General features: G+C 38.3%; 1 protein-coding gene across 1 annotated transcript; it reads right to left on the minus strand.

Annotated features, from left to right (window-relative positions):
• Positions 1-975: 975 nt before the first annotated feature.
• Positions 976-15,376, minus strand: LOC124270110. The gene is made up of 8 exons (XM_046705129.1): positions 15,349-15,376; positions 14,380-14,427; positions 10,116-10,247; positions 9,538-9,671; positions 6,399-6,522; positions 5,934-6,094; positions 4,104-4,166; positions 976-1,473 (listed from the first exon to the last, which is right to left on the minus strand). The coding sequence occupies exons 1-8, from the start codon at positions 15,374-15,376 to the stop codon at positions 1,381-1,383; spliced, it is 783 nt and encodes a 260-aa protein (XP_046561085.1). The 3' UTR covers positions 976-1,380.
• Positions 15,377-16,011: the final 635 nt, after the last annotated feature.

Raw genomic sequence — 16,011 nt, forward strand, 5'->3', positions numbered from 1 at the left:
CCTTGTGCATGTACAAATTATATGGCTTAATTAAACACATGCCATGCAATTAGAAGATGAAACGACACTATGTTTCATTAGATATTTCCAACACTTTCTCTTCTGACTTCAAAATTTTGGTCATTTTATTGTTAAAACTATTGAACTATGGCTTTTTAAAGCTGTTTACACTTTTTTTAATAACAAAATGGGCATGGATGTGTAAAATCAGGTCTGAAATGCTGAGTTGTGGAAATGAACCCATGCAAAAGTGGCATAAATAGGGGGTCAGCCTGACTGATTAAATATCAGTCGATGTGTAATGAAGTGAACTATGAAAGAGGTATTGTAATGTTGACATCATGAGATACTACAGCGACAAAGAACCAAGTTCCAAAGATTGCTCAGGCCTAAGTAGAACCAAACAGCTCTATCAGGAATCAGTAATCCTTGCACTATAGAATTCACAGTTGTTGCTGCACGGATGTAAGTCTGTCTGTCTGTCTGTCTGTCAATAGTCCATTTATGAGGCGCCTTTCCATGCCTTTCAAGGTGCACACAAGAAGGAACACAGAACAGTGGTGGGAATCATTTGGAATAGGCGAGTCTGTAGAAACAGGTCTTGAGATAAGAGCGAAAGGGAGAATAATCTTGACAGCATCTAATTTCAGTGGGTAGGCTATTCCAGGCAGAAGCAGGAGAATAAGAACAATGTTCTATGGCCAAATCATTTGGTCCGGCCATGAGGGACAACTTTTGTCCTGAAAGTTAAATGACCATTGAAACTCTCGTGGAAACATGTGAAATACGTTATAGTCTGGAGATGATTGAATGAGTGAGTTTAGTTTTACGCCGCACTCAGCAATATTCCAGCTACATGGCGGTGGTCTGTAAATAATCGAGTCTGGACCAGACAATCCAATGATCAACAGCATGAGCATTGATCTGGGAACCGATGACATGTGTCAACCAAGTCAGTGAGCCTGACCACCTGATCCCGTTAGCCGCCTCTTACGACAAGCATGGGTTAATGAAGATCAATATTCTAACCCGGACCTTCACGGGTTCTGGAGATCTGAGATTTTGTAGCACCGACCAGGAGGCTGTTACAATAGTCCAGGCTACTCATCACCAGAGACAGGACGAGGAGGGCAGCAGAGTCCTTTGTTAGGTACTTGCATATGTTCCCGATATTTCTCAGATGAAAGAATCAGCTTTTTATCAGATTGGTGACATGGTGATCGAGTGAAAGCTCTGGATCGAGAATCACACCAACATTCTTAGTAGTATCAGACACTGGGATCTGGGAAGTACCGCATTCAAAATTTGACACTGAGCATTGAGATCTACATGTAGGTGTCCCCATCAGAAGGCATTCGCTCTTGTCATTCGTGTCCTCACTCACACACTGTAGTCACCCAAATAAATCAGTTGAATGCCCTTGTAAACTGTCTTTCCACATGGGCTCGTGTTATTCACCGTCTTTGGTTCCACCTGCAAAACAGTCAACAAGAAGATTGAGTGAGTGAGTTAAGTTTTATGCCGCACTCAGCAATATTCCAGCTATATGGCAGCGGTCTGTAAATAATCAAGTCTGGACCAGACAATCCAGTGATCAACAGCGTGAGCATCGATCTGCACAAATTGGGAACCGATGACATGTACCAAGTCAGTGAGCCTGACCACCCGATCCAGTTAGTCGCCTCTTTCGACAAGCATGGGTTACTGAGGATCAATATTCTAACCCGGACCTTCATGGGTACAACAAGATTGAAACAGAAATATGTAAGACATGGAAACATGTACACATCCCAGAAAAAGACATTCCGCATCATACATCTTAGCACAGATAATTTTCTGTGTTTCCATTGACAGTTGACCACATTTATGTACCTCATTAATACTTAAATAAATTATTTTGTTTCAACCAAAATGTCGCGTTATTTCAATTCTTTATTTTTTCACCATATGCCTGTCCCACCATTAAAATCCATAAGGACCTTGTGAAAGTTTGTCTTTCAGTCTGTTCCTATCCACTACAATACAGCATAATATCTATCCCGCCTCCTCTCACCACTCGGAAAAACTGCTAAATCCTTCATCCCAGATTCATCCGCTTTCTGTAAGAAGATCCACGACATCAACCAACCCGGCAAATTAATAAGCTATGACGTTGTTGACCTGTTCACTTATGTTCCATATGACAAAGCCTTTGAAATCATCAGAAACCACGTAGATGAAATCACCCATCCCTAGAAACCTGTCTAACAACTGACAGTATCATCCAACTGATACACTCCTGCATCAGCTCCACATACTTCACCTGGTGGGACAACATACAGCAGCAAACCCACAGCTTCCCCATGGGTTCCCCACTATCGCCCTTAATCACTGAGATCTTCATGACCCACCTGGAAGAAAAAGCCCTGGAAACATCCCCCACAACACCCCTCTGTTGGTTCCGGAAAGTGGACGATACCTTTGTCATCCAATAATAAACTTAGCACTACAGTATACCGAAAACCAACCCAGACCAGTACCTTCACTACGCTTCCAATCATCCACCCCAAGTCAATAAAGGAATCATCTCCACCCTAGTATGTCGAGCCCACAATATCTGCTCCACCAAGCAACAACTTACCGCCGAACTCCAGCACCAAAAACAAGTCTTCACACGGTACAACTACCCCGAACAGCTTGTGCAACAAACCATACAGAACTTCAACAACAAAACAGAAATCCACCCGTCAACAATCTGCACCCTTGGTCATCAGCCTCCCCTACTATGGAATTGTCAGCCACAAAGTCCAGAGACTCCTAAAAACAGGCCAATATAGATGTGGGTTTCAAAGGAAACAACTACAGCATCCTTAACACCATCAAAGCGACTGGCAAACCACCAACCAGCCAGAAACAACGACTGGGAACAGTTTACCACGTCCCATGCGATTGTGGACAGACCAACGTAGGTGAAACATGAAGACCCCTCAAAACCTGAATCAAAGAGCATCAGACCTCAGTATCTAAACGTGACTCTAAATCAGCCCTATCAGATCACATCAAAGACAATCCAAACCAATCCCAATCCCAAGTGGGACAGAACCTGAACCCTAAAAACCAACCTCAAAGACTATAAACTCAGGAAACTCCAAGAAGCCATCTACATACAAATACTAAAGCCATCAATCAACCGTGACCGAGGTTACTACATACCTCTTGCATACTACCAACTCAATAAAGATCCTCATCATCGATAATCCCCCGTTTATGTATACCCAAGGCTTCACTATCCCCTTGTATTTTGCAGGCTTTATTTGTTAACGCTTTTATCAAAGCCCATGTGTTGTTATTGTGTCTGGCTTCCTAATCCCTATTGTACGGTACAAGCATCTCCTCTAACTTGTATATATGGCTATATGCTCCTCTATACTTTTGCTGCTCATCACTTGCTTGATAACCATGTCAGAACCTACACCAAAACGTCGCTCTCACAGCAAAAAAGAAGTCGTTCATCCATATATTGTTATCCTTCCTAACATAGATCAAGTTAACTTATTTGATTGTTTGTTGTAAAACGCCGCTCTCAGCAATATTCCAGCTATATGGCGGCGGTCTGTAAATAATCGAGTCTGGACCAGACAATCCAGTGATCAACAGTATGAGTATCGATCTACGCAATTGGGAACCGATGACATGTGTCAACCAAGTCAGTGAGCCTGACCACCTGATCCCGTTAGTCGCCTCTTACGACAAGCATGGGTTAATGAAGATCAATATTCTAACCCGGACCAGTTTGTGGAAGCAAACTGTTCCATAAAACTTTATTTGCTCACTCACTGGTTCATTGGGAATAGTCATGACAAGTAGTGGTGTCTATAGTGGATTGTTAACGGCACCCTAAGGTTTGCAGCTAGCTTAGAGGTTAAAACATTCACTTGTTATGCTAAAAATGCTGCTTTTATTCCCCAATAGGGAGGTCTGCTGATGCCGTAATCCTTGGAACACTGTTAAACTCACTCACAGAAAGCCTGAAAATGAAATGTATTATCTGCCCTCAGGTCAAAATCAAATATTGGCAATAAATAAAACAATATTTCAATGAAAATGAAGGGGAGATAACTTACCTGGACAATGTAATAACCACGACTTAGGTTCTCAAATTCATGTTCTTCAGTTCCATACTTTTTCTGCAAAAATATAAACACATAAATATTACGTGTTAAGCTAAAAAAATAAACTGTTTCTAAATAAATTTAGACAAGTACTAGGTATAAAACAGGAGAACTAGCTTTCTATTTGATCAACTGATCAAAACCCATCAAATTGCTCTCAAAATGACCATTTCAGTTTCAGAAGGAATGCCACCTTTTGCTTTCAATTACATAATTTAGTTCTTACTGTGACAGGATGAAATGTTTGTATATATTTAGTGTTTTTATTCGTTAGTTTTAACTAAATTAAATATTCAGTTTAGTGTATTTTAAACATTATATACTTCACTCTTCAGCTTCTCTTAACCCCTCTCTCAGCTTACTGCATGAGTTTTCTGCCTCAGACACATTCACCTAAAGCACTGCGACACAATAGCCTGCCCAAGCGCTCCACTTACTGTCCCTTTGTCATAAACCTTGTTAGCTTACTGTCCCCTGTTTTAAGGTTTAAAGTTTATTATCAGTTCAGAACGTTTCAACTGTCAACTGGTCACAAGGCATTTGTGGATTTTGAAGCTCACACGTTTTGACTTATTTGGACATTTATAGGAGCTCTTGGGATCATTTCTGAAGGTTAGTTTATTTCCATACTTTTTGTAGTTTGTACATACTCATTGGATGTATACGCATATTGTGTTTATGCGTTGATAATTTGGCTGCTTTGTCATATTGTAAATATTGAGTAGTTTGTGATAACTAGTTGTGTTGCAGAATGTAATGCATTATAAGTCTAATTATTTACAAATGGTAAATAATTAAATAATTCAGTAAGCTATTTATCAGTGTTAAACTTAATCTTTAAGTACTATACAGCTGTTGTATGAATGTATAATGTGTAAATGTATGAATGTATGAATGTATAATGTGTAAATGTGTGAATGTAAGAATGAAGCAGGGATTTACCATTATATATATTTTAAATGTTTCTCATTAATCAACAATAACTAAACGTATTTGTTGTATTGTTATTGCTGTCATTTGATTAGTCTGCACAGTGTGTATATATGTTTCATTTATTCGTGCAGATGTAGGTGTATTGCTCGTGAAGCTGTCGGTGTGTACTGACTATACCCAGGTCCACACACTTGGTGGGTTTATTATATTTTATATATGCATTGTGTAATGTCTACATGATAAGAAATGCTTGTTTCCCTATATGATATGATATGTATATGCCTATCTATGTATGAATTAAAGTATAAATGGAACGTGTCATCAATGAAATATTGAGGCAATGTATATGGAATAGATTAGCAATAATGATATTTTGTAAATGGTTATATTTAAAGATATTAATGATTGATATTATCTATCAGCATATGTTTATGTTTTGTCTAAAGAATGTTTTAATTGTTTCAGGGTTTTCTACATGAACTATCAGAAATATAGGGCCATAATGCGAACACCACCGTGTCTGTTCTAATGATTGAAACAGTTCCGGTTTCATTACCAATCATCAATATATTAGCAAACATTAAAAATTTAAGTTACTTATCATGCATAAACGGTCGCATACTCAATTTTATTTTTCAAAAGTGTGTGTGTGCGCATGGGATTTAACCCAAACATTTGGCCTTTAAATAGAAAAATTTCCACTGACATTTAAAACAAATGAAGAAAACCAAACATTTTTTGCCTTTCTTCTCACAGAATATAAATAGTCTTGAAGCAAATGATAAAAAATAACACCCTGAGACAAAATGACATGGTCAGTACTCTGTCCGAAAAACACAAAGAACCCACCTTGGCGGTGCTGAGAAGATCCTTCTTCTGGTATAGTGAGACCAAATAGTGAGTAATCCTGGCTGTACGGCCAGGTCTCTGCCACACAACGTGCACACTCCGCCGGGCAGGAATAGCAGCCACCGCCAGAACTACACGACACTTGGGGGGTTCTCGCTCACCTGATCAACAATCACTATTATGTTGTAAAAATCTTTCTACTTGTGGACATAATTATAACATGGCCGAACTACTGTTTTCTTTGCCTCCAAAAGTTTATAATTTTGATAGAAAGGAATAGATCCATTATAAATTGAAAAGGATCCCAAGTGAAAGGGGATATCCTGAACCTGTGGACAAATCTACCGTATACTTGTTTCGTTTCTGGCTTTTGTATTAGAGAAAGGGAAAATAAATGATAAAAATATTGAAGTCAATTCCTACTGGCAAGTAAGACTTGTTACTACCATGAACAGATGAACTCACTGTGTATGACGAGGATGTATTTAGTTTCTGCCTGTGATGGAAGAGATGTAAGCTTCAGCTGGTAGTGATATGTGACTCGATTCTGGATCATAAGTCCCACCAGGCACTTGTACTTGATCTCTCGCTGAAACAAATATCATTACGCAGGTTGACTCAATTCATCCTGTAGATTGGTCCTTATGTTTGTTTTCCTCTGCGGCACCAGAAATGCCAAGTGTTTGGAAAAAACACCAAAGAAGAATGAAATATAACATATACTCTTCAAAAAATGTAACGCAAAGCCAGATTATCACTGGATATTTCAAAGATATTTACTACATGAACTAAAAATGAAAGAAATTTTGTACAGATAAACAACATCAACCGAGGCTTTAACAATAGTCATCGAATGTCCCAATGTCACATTTGACGTCACATACAGTTAGTAACGTAGTCTGACCCCCGTGAGAGTCAATTACTGCCTGGCATGATATAAGGATATGACTTAAAATGTTGTAGTGACTGTAGTCCTATTAAAAATAGGGAGTTCTTTAAATTCTTTTGAGTAAATACATTCATTGAAAATGTGCTGCTTCTGTTGGAAAGTGAAGCTATTCAATTACCAATGAAATTCAAAGAAAACTATTTGTTTGTTGAAGCTATGAAAATAAGATTATATTTATTCATATCAGTTAAATTATTTAAACCATCAATAATGCATCAGACAAGTTAAAACAAAAGTATTTTTTTCGAGTTTAGTTTGGACAATATTTCATAATATTATGGCATACCAGTTTGATGTTGGATGAAATGACCTTAATGATGCTGGTCTAAGAAATTTAATTAATTTTACTTCCATTCAAATTTAGTTTTACATGTATTTGGCTCTATCTCGGGACGTTATTTTAATAGTGTTGCTTCGTGATCATGTAATGGAATGGACAACAGGAAATTGACATGGTATGGCCAAGTTATGTTTACACCCACCCCAGTCTAAGGAAACTTAGGCTCAGTATTATTCGTTACACTAATACTGCTATACTGAGTCTAACAAAACCTAGTAGTAGCGACCTATGACCGTCCAATCAAACGCGAGACGGACGAATGGATTTAACCAATCAGACAACGACTACTTGTTAGGGGTTCGGCGGGACTTACAAAACGGTTTTGGATTTTCTCTTCTCTGATCGCTGACACTGATCTATCAACAAACGAAAATCTGCATAAAACACAAATATTTGACCTGCAGTATACATGCTTATGCTTTTGCTTATATTGACAAAAACGCTATTTTCAGCGACCATTTACTCATTGCATGTATCACTCGGAAGCGATCGTGCGGAAAATAGCATTCGGAATTGTTCGAGTTTTTTAGGTAAAGGCTCAAACAATATGTGTCAATGTGAACTTTCGCGATTTGGTAAGCTGTGTTCTGATTGGTCAGTCCAAAAGGTTAGCTGGCGCGACCTTCTTCTACTAGGTTTTCTTAGACTCTCAGTATAGCAGTGTAACGAATAATACTGAGCCTAAGCTACTTAGACTGATACCCACCCCGAACAAGACCGAAATTGTACATGAAACTCCATACTTCTTTTGTATGTTACAGATTTAGAGTGAGTAAGTTAGAGAGTTGGGTTTTATACTGCTTTTAGCAATATATCACGGCAGGGTCACTGGAAATGGGCTTCACACATTGTACCCATGTAACATGACAAGCAGGCAACCCCACCACCCCACAGATTCAGAACAGGTATACAGAAGATGTGTACAACTCTAATAGAAAAAACTGTGGTTTCATCAACACCTTTAACGTTGTACAATTTGTCTGATACCACCTGATCTCTTACAATACAACATAATATACCCGTACTGAACCAGGATCTTAATGATGGCTTTCCTCTCACATCAATAAAACCAACACACCTCCATGTTACAATGTTCAAAAGAGGTGTTAAATCAACCTTGCTCACTCAATAACTCATACGCTTGCTGTGACAGAAGCCAAGGAATCATTCAAGCGGTAACACAGTGCCGGCACCAGTATCAGACCTCATCAAACTCATTGTAGCCACGCTTCACTGGCTTTGCTGTTGTGCAAAATCACACTTTTGAATTTTTAAAAAATTAAAAATCAGCATTTTGAAGGTCTTGATACATGTAGATAAGTCATCACTCATATTTAATGACGACAGGATTCTCCATTGTCAGATCTGAGACTCATGGAAACTACAGACCCAGGTGGCGCTGATGCCTATCAATCATGATGACAGCTGGGCTTGTATTGGCTGTAACCTGAGATCCAGGAAGCAATATCTACCGAAAGAGGGATATTGAAGTGATATATGATCTCGGCAAAAACAGATGAATATTTATTCATGTCTGAAGTAATTAACTTGGAATATCAGCATATATCTTCTGACGGAACAGTAGCTGATATCCCAAATGATTTAGCTTCAAAACAATTCAAGACTGAAATTGTCTAGAGAGATCGAGTGAGTGAGTACGGTTTTACACTACGTAGCAATATTCCAGCAAAACCATAGTGGAGTACACCAGAAATGGGCTTCACTGACACCAAACACTAATCTATCTCACAATCCTGGAACAGCAGTATTTCCCTGTCCGCCCAGCCCTTTCTGCAACTGCTAAGTCCAAAATTAAAGAAGTCTACGAGTAGATTTCATCAAGATCAGAATCTCCTATGTCACTGGGGCCCCTTTTCAATTTAAAAGGAATTTTTTGTTTCTATCAAAATTATTAAATTCAGAGACAAAGTGTCTGTCTAATTCAACACAATAACCAATTGGTTTTCTAAACTCAAAAACCCCTTACTGTTTTAATTTTAGTACAGCTATAGCTGGGTGATTAGCAGAATGTATATATACTTCTGGGTGTGATGAGGGTAGCCTAGTGCTTAAAGTGTTTGCTAAAAGCGGCATAAAACTAAACTCACTCACTCACTCACTCACACTCACTCATATATACTTGGTTGTAGTCACTTTAAAAAATCATATGCTTTGTTATAGTACCGATATTGATTCTACCGGTATCTATAGTACCGATATTACTCCCCGGTATCTATAGTACCGATATTGATTGTACTGGTATCTATAGTACCGATATTGCTTGTACCGGTATCTATAGTACCGATATTACTCACCGGTATGCTCTGTACAAGCGTGGCAGAACTGAAGTCAAACACACGACATATTTCATGTTTTTTGAAGTAGTCATCTTGCCCCGAGGGGCAGCTGAAGTCCACAAGCACAGCCTTTGTGCTTAGAGCTTCAATCCCTGAAGACACAACATCAAGGGCACATCAGTTACCGTACAGAATCTAGTTCACACCAACAGGGGTTAATTGTTTCATGGGCATATTATAAAACTTGAAAGATGACAATGTAGACAATTTCAGGACAACAATTTTTTCCAACATAACTGCGGTTTGGAATATATCATTTTGCCTTACGATGGTATAAGTATCTCTACTGAAACATCGCTATGAGAGAAGTTGTTATCCATAAATTGTGTCCTTTGTCATCAAGAATAAGTTTGAGACAGTCATGTTTGTTTTGTTTGTTATTTAACGCCACACTCCAGCTTTATGGTGGCGGTCTGTATATAATCGAGTATGGACAAGACAAGTGCAGCATTAATCAACAATCAGTCATTCAGTCAACTAAATGACAATAAAATAAATAATGAAAAAAAAAAAAAAATTGTTGTGTTGTTGCTTACCTCCATATGGTGTCTTGAATGAGTATGTAAGACTTGGGTTCTGGCCATAGGTTCCGATGGTTGCCAGCAATGCAAAACTGTGGAACGCCACAGATGGCGAGTTGTTATACCGATTACTGATATTGGTACACTCTGAAACAAATGTTCCTATTTGAGACTTCAATTAGATATATTGGATAGAAACATTTTGAAATATGTTGAATAGTCATATAAAGTACAGGGAAAGAAACCTTTCAAAATTTCCCACTAGACCACAGGACCAATGGGTAGACGATAATTAGTGGTCCTGTCTGTACTTCCATGGTCCAAAATAATATATGTGGATTTACCTTAAAATTCACTGGCAACCAGGACCACTGCAAATGTATCATTTAGTGGTCCAGATGAATGTTTACTAGCCAGGGACCACAGGACCAGCGTTAATTTCGCACACTGAAAGTACACATAACTGTTTCACATTTTAAAAAATAAGATCAACATTTCTCTGTACTGTGAGATGTCTTGGAGGCTGACTGGAACGATTCTGAGGGGTGGTTTGTCTCAAGATGCGCCTTCAAAGCACTAGTTTATGCAGATTCTCCAGTAGTTTCTGGTTGGCCTCAATTAACAGAACCTGCAGTGCCCCCAAGACTATTTTGTTTCTACCCTACGATATCCCATCCTTGCTGTCTGATATTTGAAATTCATGATTCATGATTCATGATTCATGATTCAGGGTTGTGATTCAACTACAAAAAAGGAGAGAAGATGAAATACAAGTACTGTCTTGGGATACAAATCATACTGCACCCACATTACTGGGAGATATATATCGTATCGCGGCCCGTCTGTATAATTACACCACTGACATGGTCATGCTTGACTGGTGATTATTATAACTGTTTGCTTCATTATGTGACTAGACATGTTACACCATGAGAATACTGACTGTACTGCGTTCATTGTGAGTTACACAATTCATGTTGGTGTTTCCCAGAAGGAACCTGTGTCACAAGTTAATCATGTGTCCCTTTATTCAAGAAAGCAAGGTGCATTCACATTTCTCACGTTACATCATGTTCCTGCCTAACCTACAATTTATGGAAAAAGGAAATTTTTCCACTGTCAATATCCATCAGGGTGGCTATTCCAGGAAAACATAGCTAATTTCATGAAAATCAAATCACAAAAACAGTGCCTCTCTCTATATCCTGCAAGCTGAAGGATCACTGCTAGTGTAGAAAGATGCCTGAATGATTTATGGGATGGGCCCAAAATATTTTGACAAGTTTCAGGATATAAAATTTAGAAAATTGAAAATCTGTGGATCCTTAAAGGGATTTTTAAAATGCAGTTAATTTAAAAATAAAAGTCACAAAAAATGCCCCCTAGCTGCATGCTGCTCGTTGATACTGTTGTGTACTTGACTTCCCTCATTCAAAGAGCACACGAAGCATGTTTCGTTCCTTCATTTATTCACAAAGTTACTGAAGGGAATCGCATTGCACATGATGTTTTATTATGTGACGTAATATCACGTGCCCATACGTGCGGATGTAGATGACATAACAGAAGATTACTGATATTTAATGGCAAGAGGACACCAGTTTCAATAATGTGACCAAAAAAACACCCCAAAAATTTTCTTTTTTTTATACCTTTGCTTTCTCCACAAGCTATGATAAAGTCATTTAATAAAAATGTGGATGAGCTCAAGAAAATTCTTCCTCTACACTTAAGAAATATATGTATACATACTAACAGCAGAATGCTCTCTGAATTTGAAAAAAATGAAAAAAAGTTATTTAAATGAATACCAATGGCAATGAATTCTAAATTTTGCTTCTCAATGACATACTAGGTTTATGGGAACCAAGATGAAATGATCCGTGGTATTTGAGTGAGTGAGTGAGTTAATATTTAACGTCACATCGGCAATATTTCAGCCATATCGTGACGAGAACATATTTGACATTGAAATGGAATATATGTATATTATAAAAACCTGTCATCGAAGGACAGTAAAACAACTAGACTATCACAATTTGAATTAAAAGTAGTATAGAAAGTTAAAACTAATAGCACTACCTGGACAAAACAATATAAAAACTGGCTATAGATAGCCAACAACTGAAGGTAGATCACCATACTAGTGACCATGGGGACTTACAGTACTTTTGCTACCTGCATGGACCCTAGCTAGCTGGATTTATATCATCCCTTCAAATTTAGCCAAAGTTAAAATGACAGATATGCTACATTTAAAACAGCTGGTAAATTTAATTTTCCTTTGAAAGTTTTGGGACTTACAATAATTTTACGCTACTTCAACCCCCTTTGAGGGTACAGCCACTAACAATCTCAGTTATTAATCTAAACTACCAATAATAAAAAATGTATCTATTTACAAATCATTTAACAAATCTAATTCTTTTAAAAATGCAATAATTAAATGAGAACTTATATTATTAAAAAGATCCTTCATAGTTCGTGATTTGAAATAGATATCCCTTGTGATGGAATATTCAACACAGTCAAGCAAGACATGCTCGACCGTGATTCTTTCATCACAAGGGATGCAAAACGGAGGATCTTCACCTTTAAGCAAAAATATTCATGTGTATATCTTGTGTGGTCAATGCGACACCGTCGTATGATGACCTCTTCAAATCTGGACTGACAACCCAGGTGTAACCAATGTAGGGTTTTATTTCATGTAATTTATTGATACCTACCTGGGTGTCCCACTTCTTTTGCATCAGATCACGGATGTAGGTTCTAATGCTAGCTTTGTAATCAGAGTATGGAATAAGAAGTGGTGTCACAGATTTGTTGAGTGCTGCCTTGGCAGCAAGATCAGCACCATTGTGTTACCAGAAATGCCAACGTGGCTGGGTAACCAACAAAAGACGATGTCGCATTGGCCAGTAGCAAGATCATTATTCAATTCAATAATTTCAATTAAAAGTGAATGTTTACAAGAGAGATTTTTGATAGCCTGAAGGCACGAAAGAGAATCGGAAAAGATTATGTATTGGTTATATTTACGGTGTTTATTAATATATTTAAGAGCTGTTAATATGGCATTAGCTTCTGCTGTGAAAATAGAGCTGTTATTGGGCAATCGAGAAGATAATGTTTTGGATCAATGACAGTGGCACATGCCACCGCGCCACCATCCTTGGACCCATCTGTAAATAAGGATTTGTATGTATTATATTTATTTCTTAATTGACTAAATTCTTGTTTATACTGTAATTAATTTGTTTCTGATTTTTAAATGTAGTTAATGTTAGGTCAACTTGTGGCCTAACCAATTGCCAAGGCGGAGAGAAGAAAGAAGACGGAAGGAGATATATTTTCCAGCTCAATGCCGGCAGCAGAAATGAATGGTTTAATTCTTAAACCAAGAGGCGGAACAAGAGAAGGCTTTTTGTTGCACAAATCCCCATACAGAGGATTAAAGACACAGTTAAATGCAGGGTTAGATTCAATAGAATAAAGTTTTGTTATATACTGCAAGGACAATTTTATACGGCGTTGTGTAAGAGATGGTTCATCTGCCTCGATGTAGAGACTGTCAACAGGAGAAGTTCTGAAGGACCCAAGACAAAGTCTTAAACCTTGGTGATGGACAGAATCTAATACTTTTAGGTTGCTTTTGCAGGCTCCACCATATACAATGGAGCCATAATCAAGTTTTGAACGGACCAATGATCCATATAGGTGGAGGAGGGTAGCTTGATCCCCTCCCCACTTTGAGTTGGATACAACTTTCAACATATCAAGGGCCTTCAGGCATTTTGCATTAAGGGATTTAATATGCGGCAAAAAAGTTAAATGGGAGTCGAAAATTAGACCCAAGAACTTTGCCTCCTTAACAACTTTGATGGGAGTGCCATTTAAAGATAGTTCAGGGTCTTTATGCGGCTTATATTTTCTACAAAAGTGTAGAAAACTTAAAGCCGTTTTCAAGACATCATTTATTTATTTTATTTAAACACAACTACAATTGCCGTTCAATAGTATGCATATTTTTACCTCGACAAGAAATATTAAAATATCCACAAAAAGTGATCCATCGATTGAATCGTCTAAAACCTTTGATAAACTGTTGATCTTGATACTAAACAATGTGACAGACAAAATACTGCCTTGCAGGACACCTTGATCCCTGATTATAATGGTCAGATAGGGTTGAACCCACTCGGACTTGAAATTGCCTGTCATCCGTGGTATTTGAGAAAGAAAGTATGTTCAATCGGTATTGAGATAAACGGCTCACCATCTTTATGTCCAATCTGGCAGGGAAGTATGGAAGTTGACCGACTGCCTGAAAAATGAATGAAAAAACCCAATTACTTCAGAAACATATTCTTCAAAACAGATCTGCGAGAGGGACATGACGTGCTTGATAACGGTGTTAAAATCTACACTGAAACGCTGTATCTATTGCAATACAGTATGAAGTTGTCTATCCTTAAAGTGTTCCTCTTCATCATCCCAGCTTCTAAATGCCACTTAAAGTTACTTCATTTCAATGGAAATGGGTCCTCATTAGATGAGGAAATTAGAACCTGAATTTGAGTAAAATCTTCATTTGATGTGTTTGCATTGACAGGGGCTGGGCAGAATGAAAACTGTTTCGGTTCAGGAAATGTGAGACAAACTACAGTCAATTTGCTGCAAGATCAAATGGCAAATTAACATACAACAAATCGTCTTAAATGGCATAAAAGTTTGTCATTTTTCCATGCCAAATCGTCTCTTTAATTTCAGACATTGGCATGATGAAGAGGAAAAGTTGTTTAACAAATGATCGTGTAAATGTTGGTGTTTTAATGACTGTTTGGGGTAAGCAGTTTATGTAGAAATAGACTTTAGCACCACTGTCTCAGCATCAACACCGATTTTGCAAGAAATGTTTAATAGAATCTTATTAAAATTCGATCTCTTTGTTAAAATCAGCTAAACAAACATCGGAGGACATCGTATTAAACATTCTCTGGCACTGACATTTCACTTTTACTTCATGGAAGGTGGGGCGGTGGGGTAGCCTAATGGTTAAAGCGTCGGCTCGTCACGCTGACGACCGGGTTCGAATCCCCACATGGGCTCAATGTGTGAAGCCCATTTATGGTGTGCCCCGCCGTGATATTGCTGGAATATTGCTAAAATCGGCGTAAAACCAAACTCACTCACTCACTCACTCACTCATGGAAGGTCATAAGGTCAAGGGTCATACTGTTCTGACATGGACAGTGGATTAAATCCTCTATCATGTCGTCAAACATACAATCAGTGTATTTTCAGGTCCCTTACATCTCCGTACAGTACGTGAGAGACAGATATGATAGCTGTGCTTTGTTCTAACATATGAGGGGCGGTGGGGTAGCCTAGTGGTTAAAGCGTCCGCTCGTCACGCCGAAGACCCGGGTTCGATTCCCCACATGGGCACAATGTGTTAAGCCCATTTCTGGTGTCCCCCGCCGTGATATTGCTGGAATATTGCTAAAAGCGGCGTAAAACTAAACTCAGTCAGTCAGTCAGTCTAACATATGCATGTCTTTATGAACCTAGGCGGTGGGGTAGCCCAGTGGTTAAAGCGTTGAGACACGAGAAGCGGGATGTTTAATTTTGTATTCATTACACATTAAAGAGGCTATGGGATAGCCTAGTGGGTGAAGGTAACCAGGGCTCGATTTAAGAGATGTTAACCTACTTGCACCAGGTGCAACCTAACATAAAAACCTAGTTGCACCAGCCAAATTCCAATGGCACTGCTTTTATTGCAATATGTTATAAAAGAAATATGCTACTGAAATATTTAGATGTTTTATCTAGAAGTTTACCCACACAAAACTTGACTTGCTCCTGGTGCAAGTTAGACTAATAACTAGGTTGCACTTTGTAATAT

The sequence above is a fragment of the Haliotis rubra genome, unplaced genomic scaffold, assembly GCF_003918875.1.
Source record: "Haliotis rubra isolate DU_JTF1 unplaced genomic scaffold, ASM391887v1 Scf15, whole genome shotgun sequence".
NCBI classification, from domain to species: Eukaryota; Metazoa; Mollusca; class Gastropoda; order Lepetellida; family Haliotidae; genus Haliotis; species Haliotis rubra.

What these genes read in the sequence shown, in the direction of transcription:
- LOC124270110 (XM_046705129.1), bottom strand. Translation starts at nt 15,376, where the DNA reads ATGATAGAGGATTTAATCCACTGTCCAT. An exon ending in ATTCAAGACACCATATGGAG is followed by an intron (nt 9,672 to 10,115) that starts GTAAGCAACAAC and finishes TTGTGTCTTCAG; the next exon opens with GGATTGAAGCTCTAAGCACA. An exon ending in ATCTTCTCAGCACCGCCAAG is followed by an intron (nt 4,167 to 5,933) that starts GTGGGTTCTTTG and finishes ATATTTTTGCAG; the next exon opens with AAAAAGTATGGAACTGAAGA.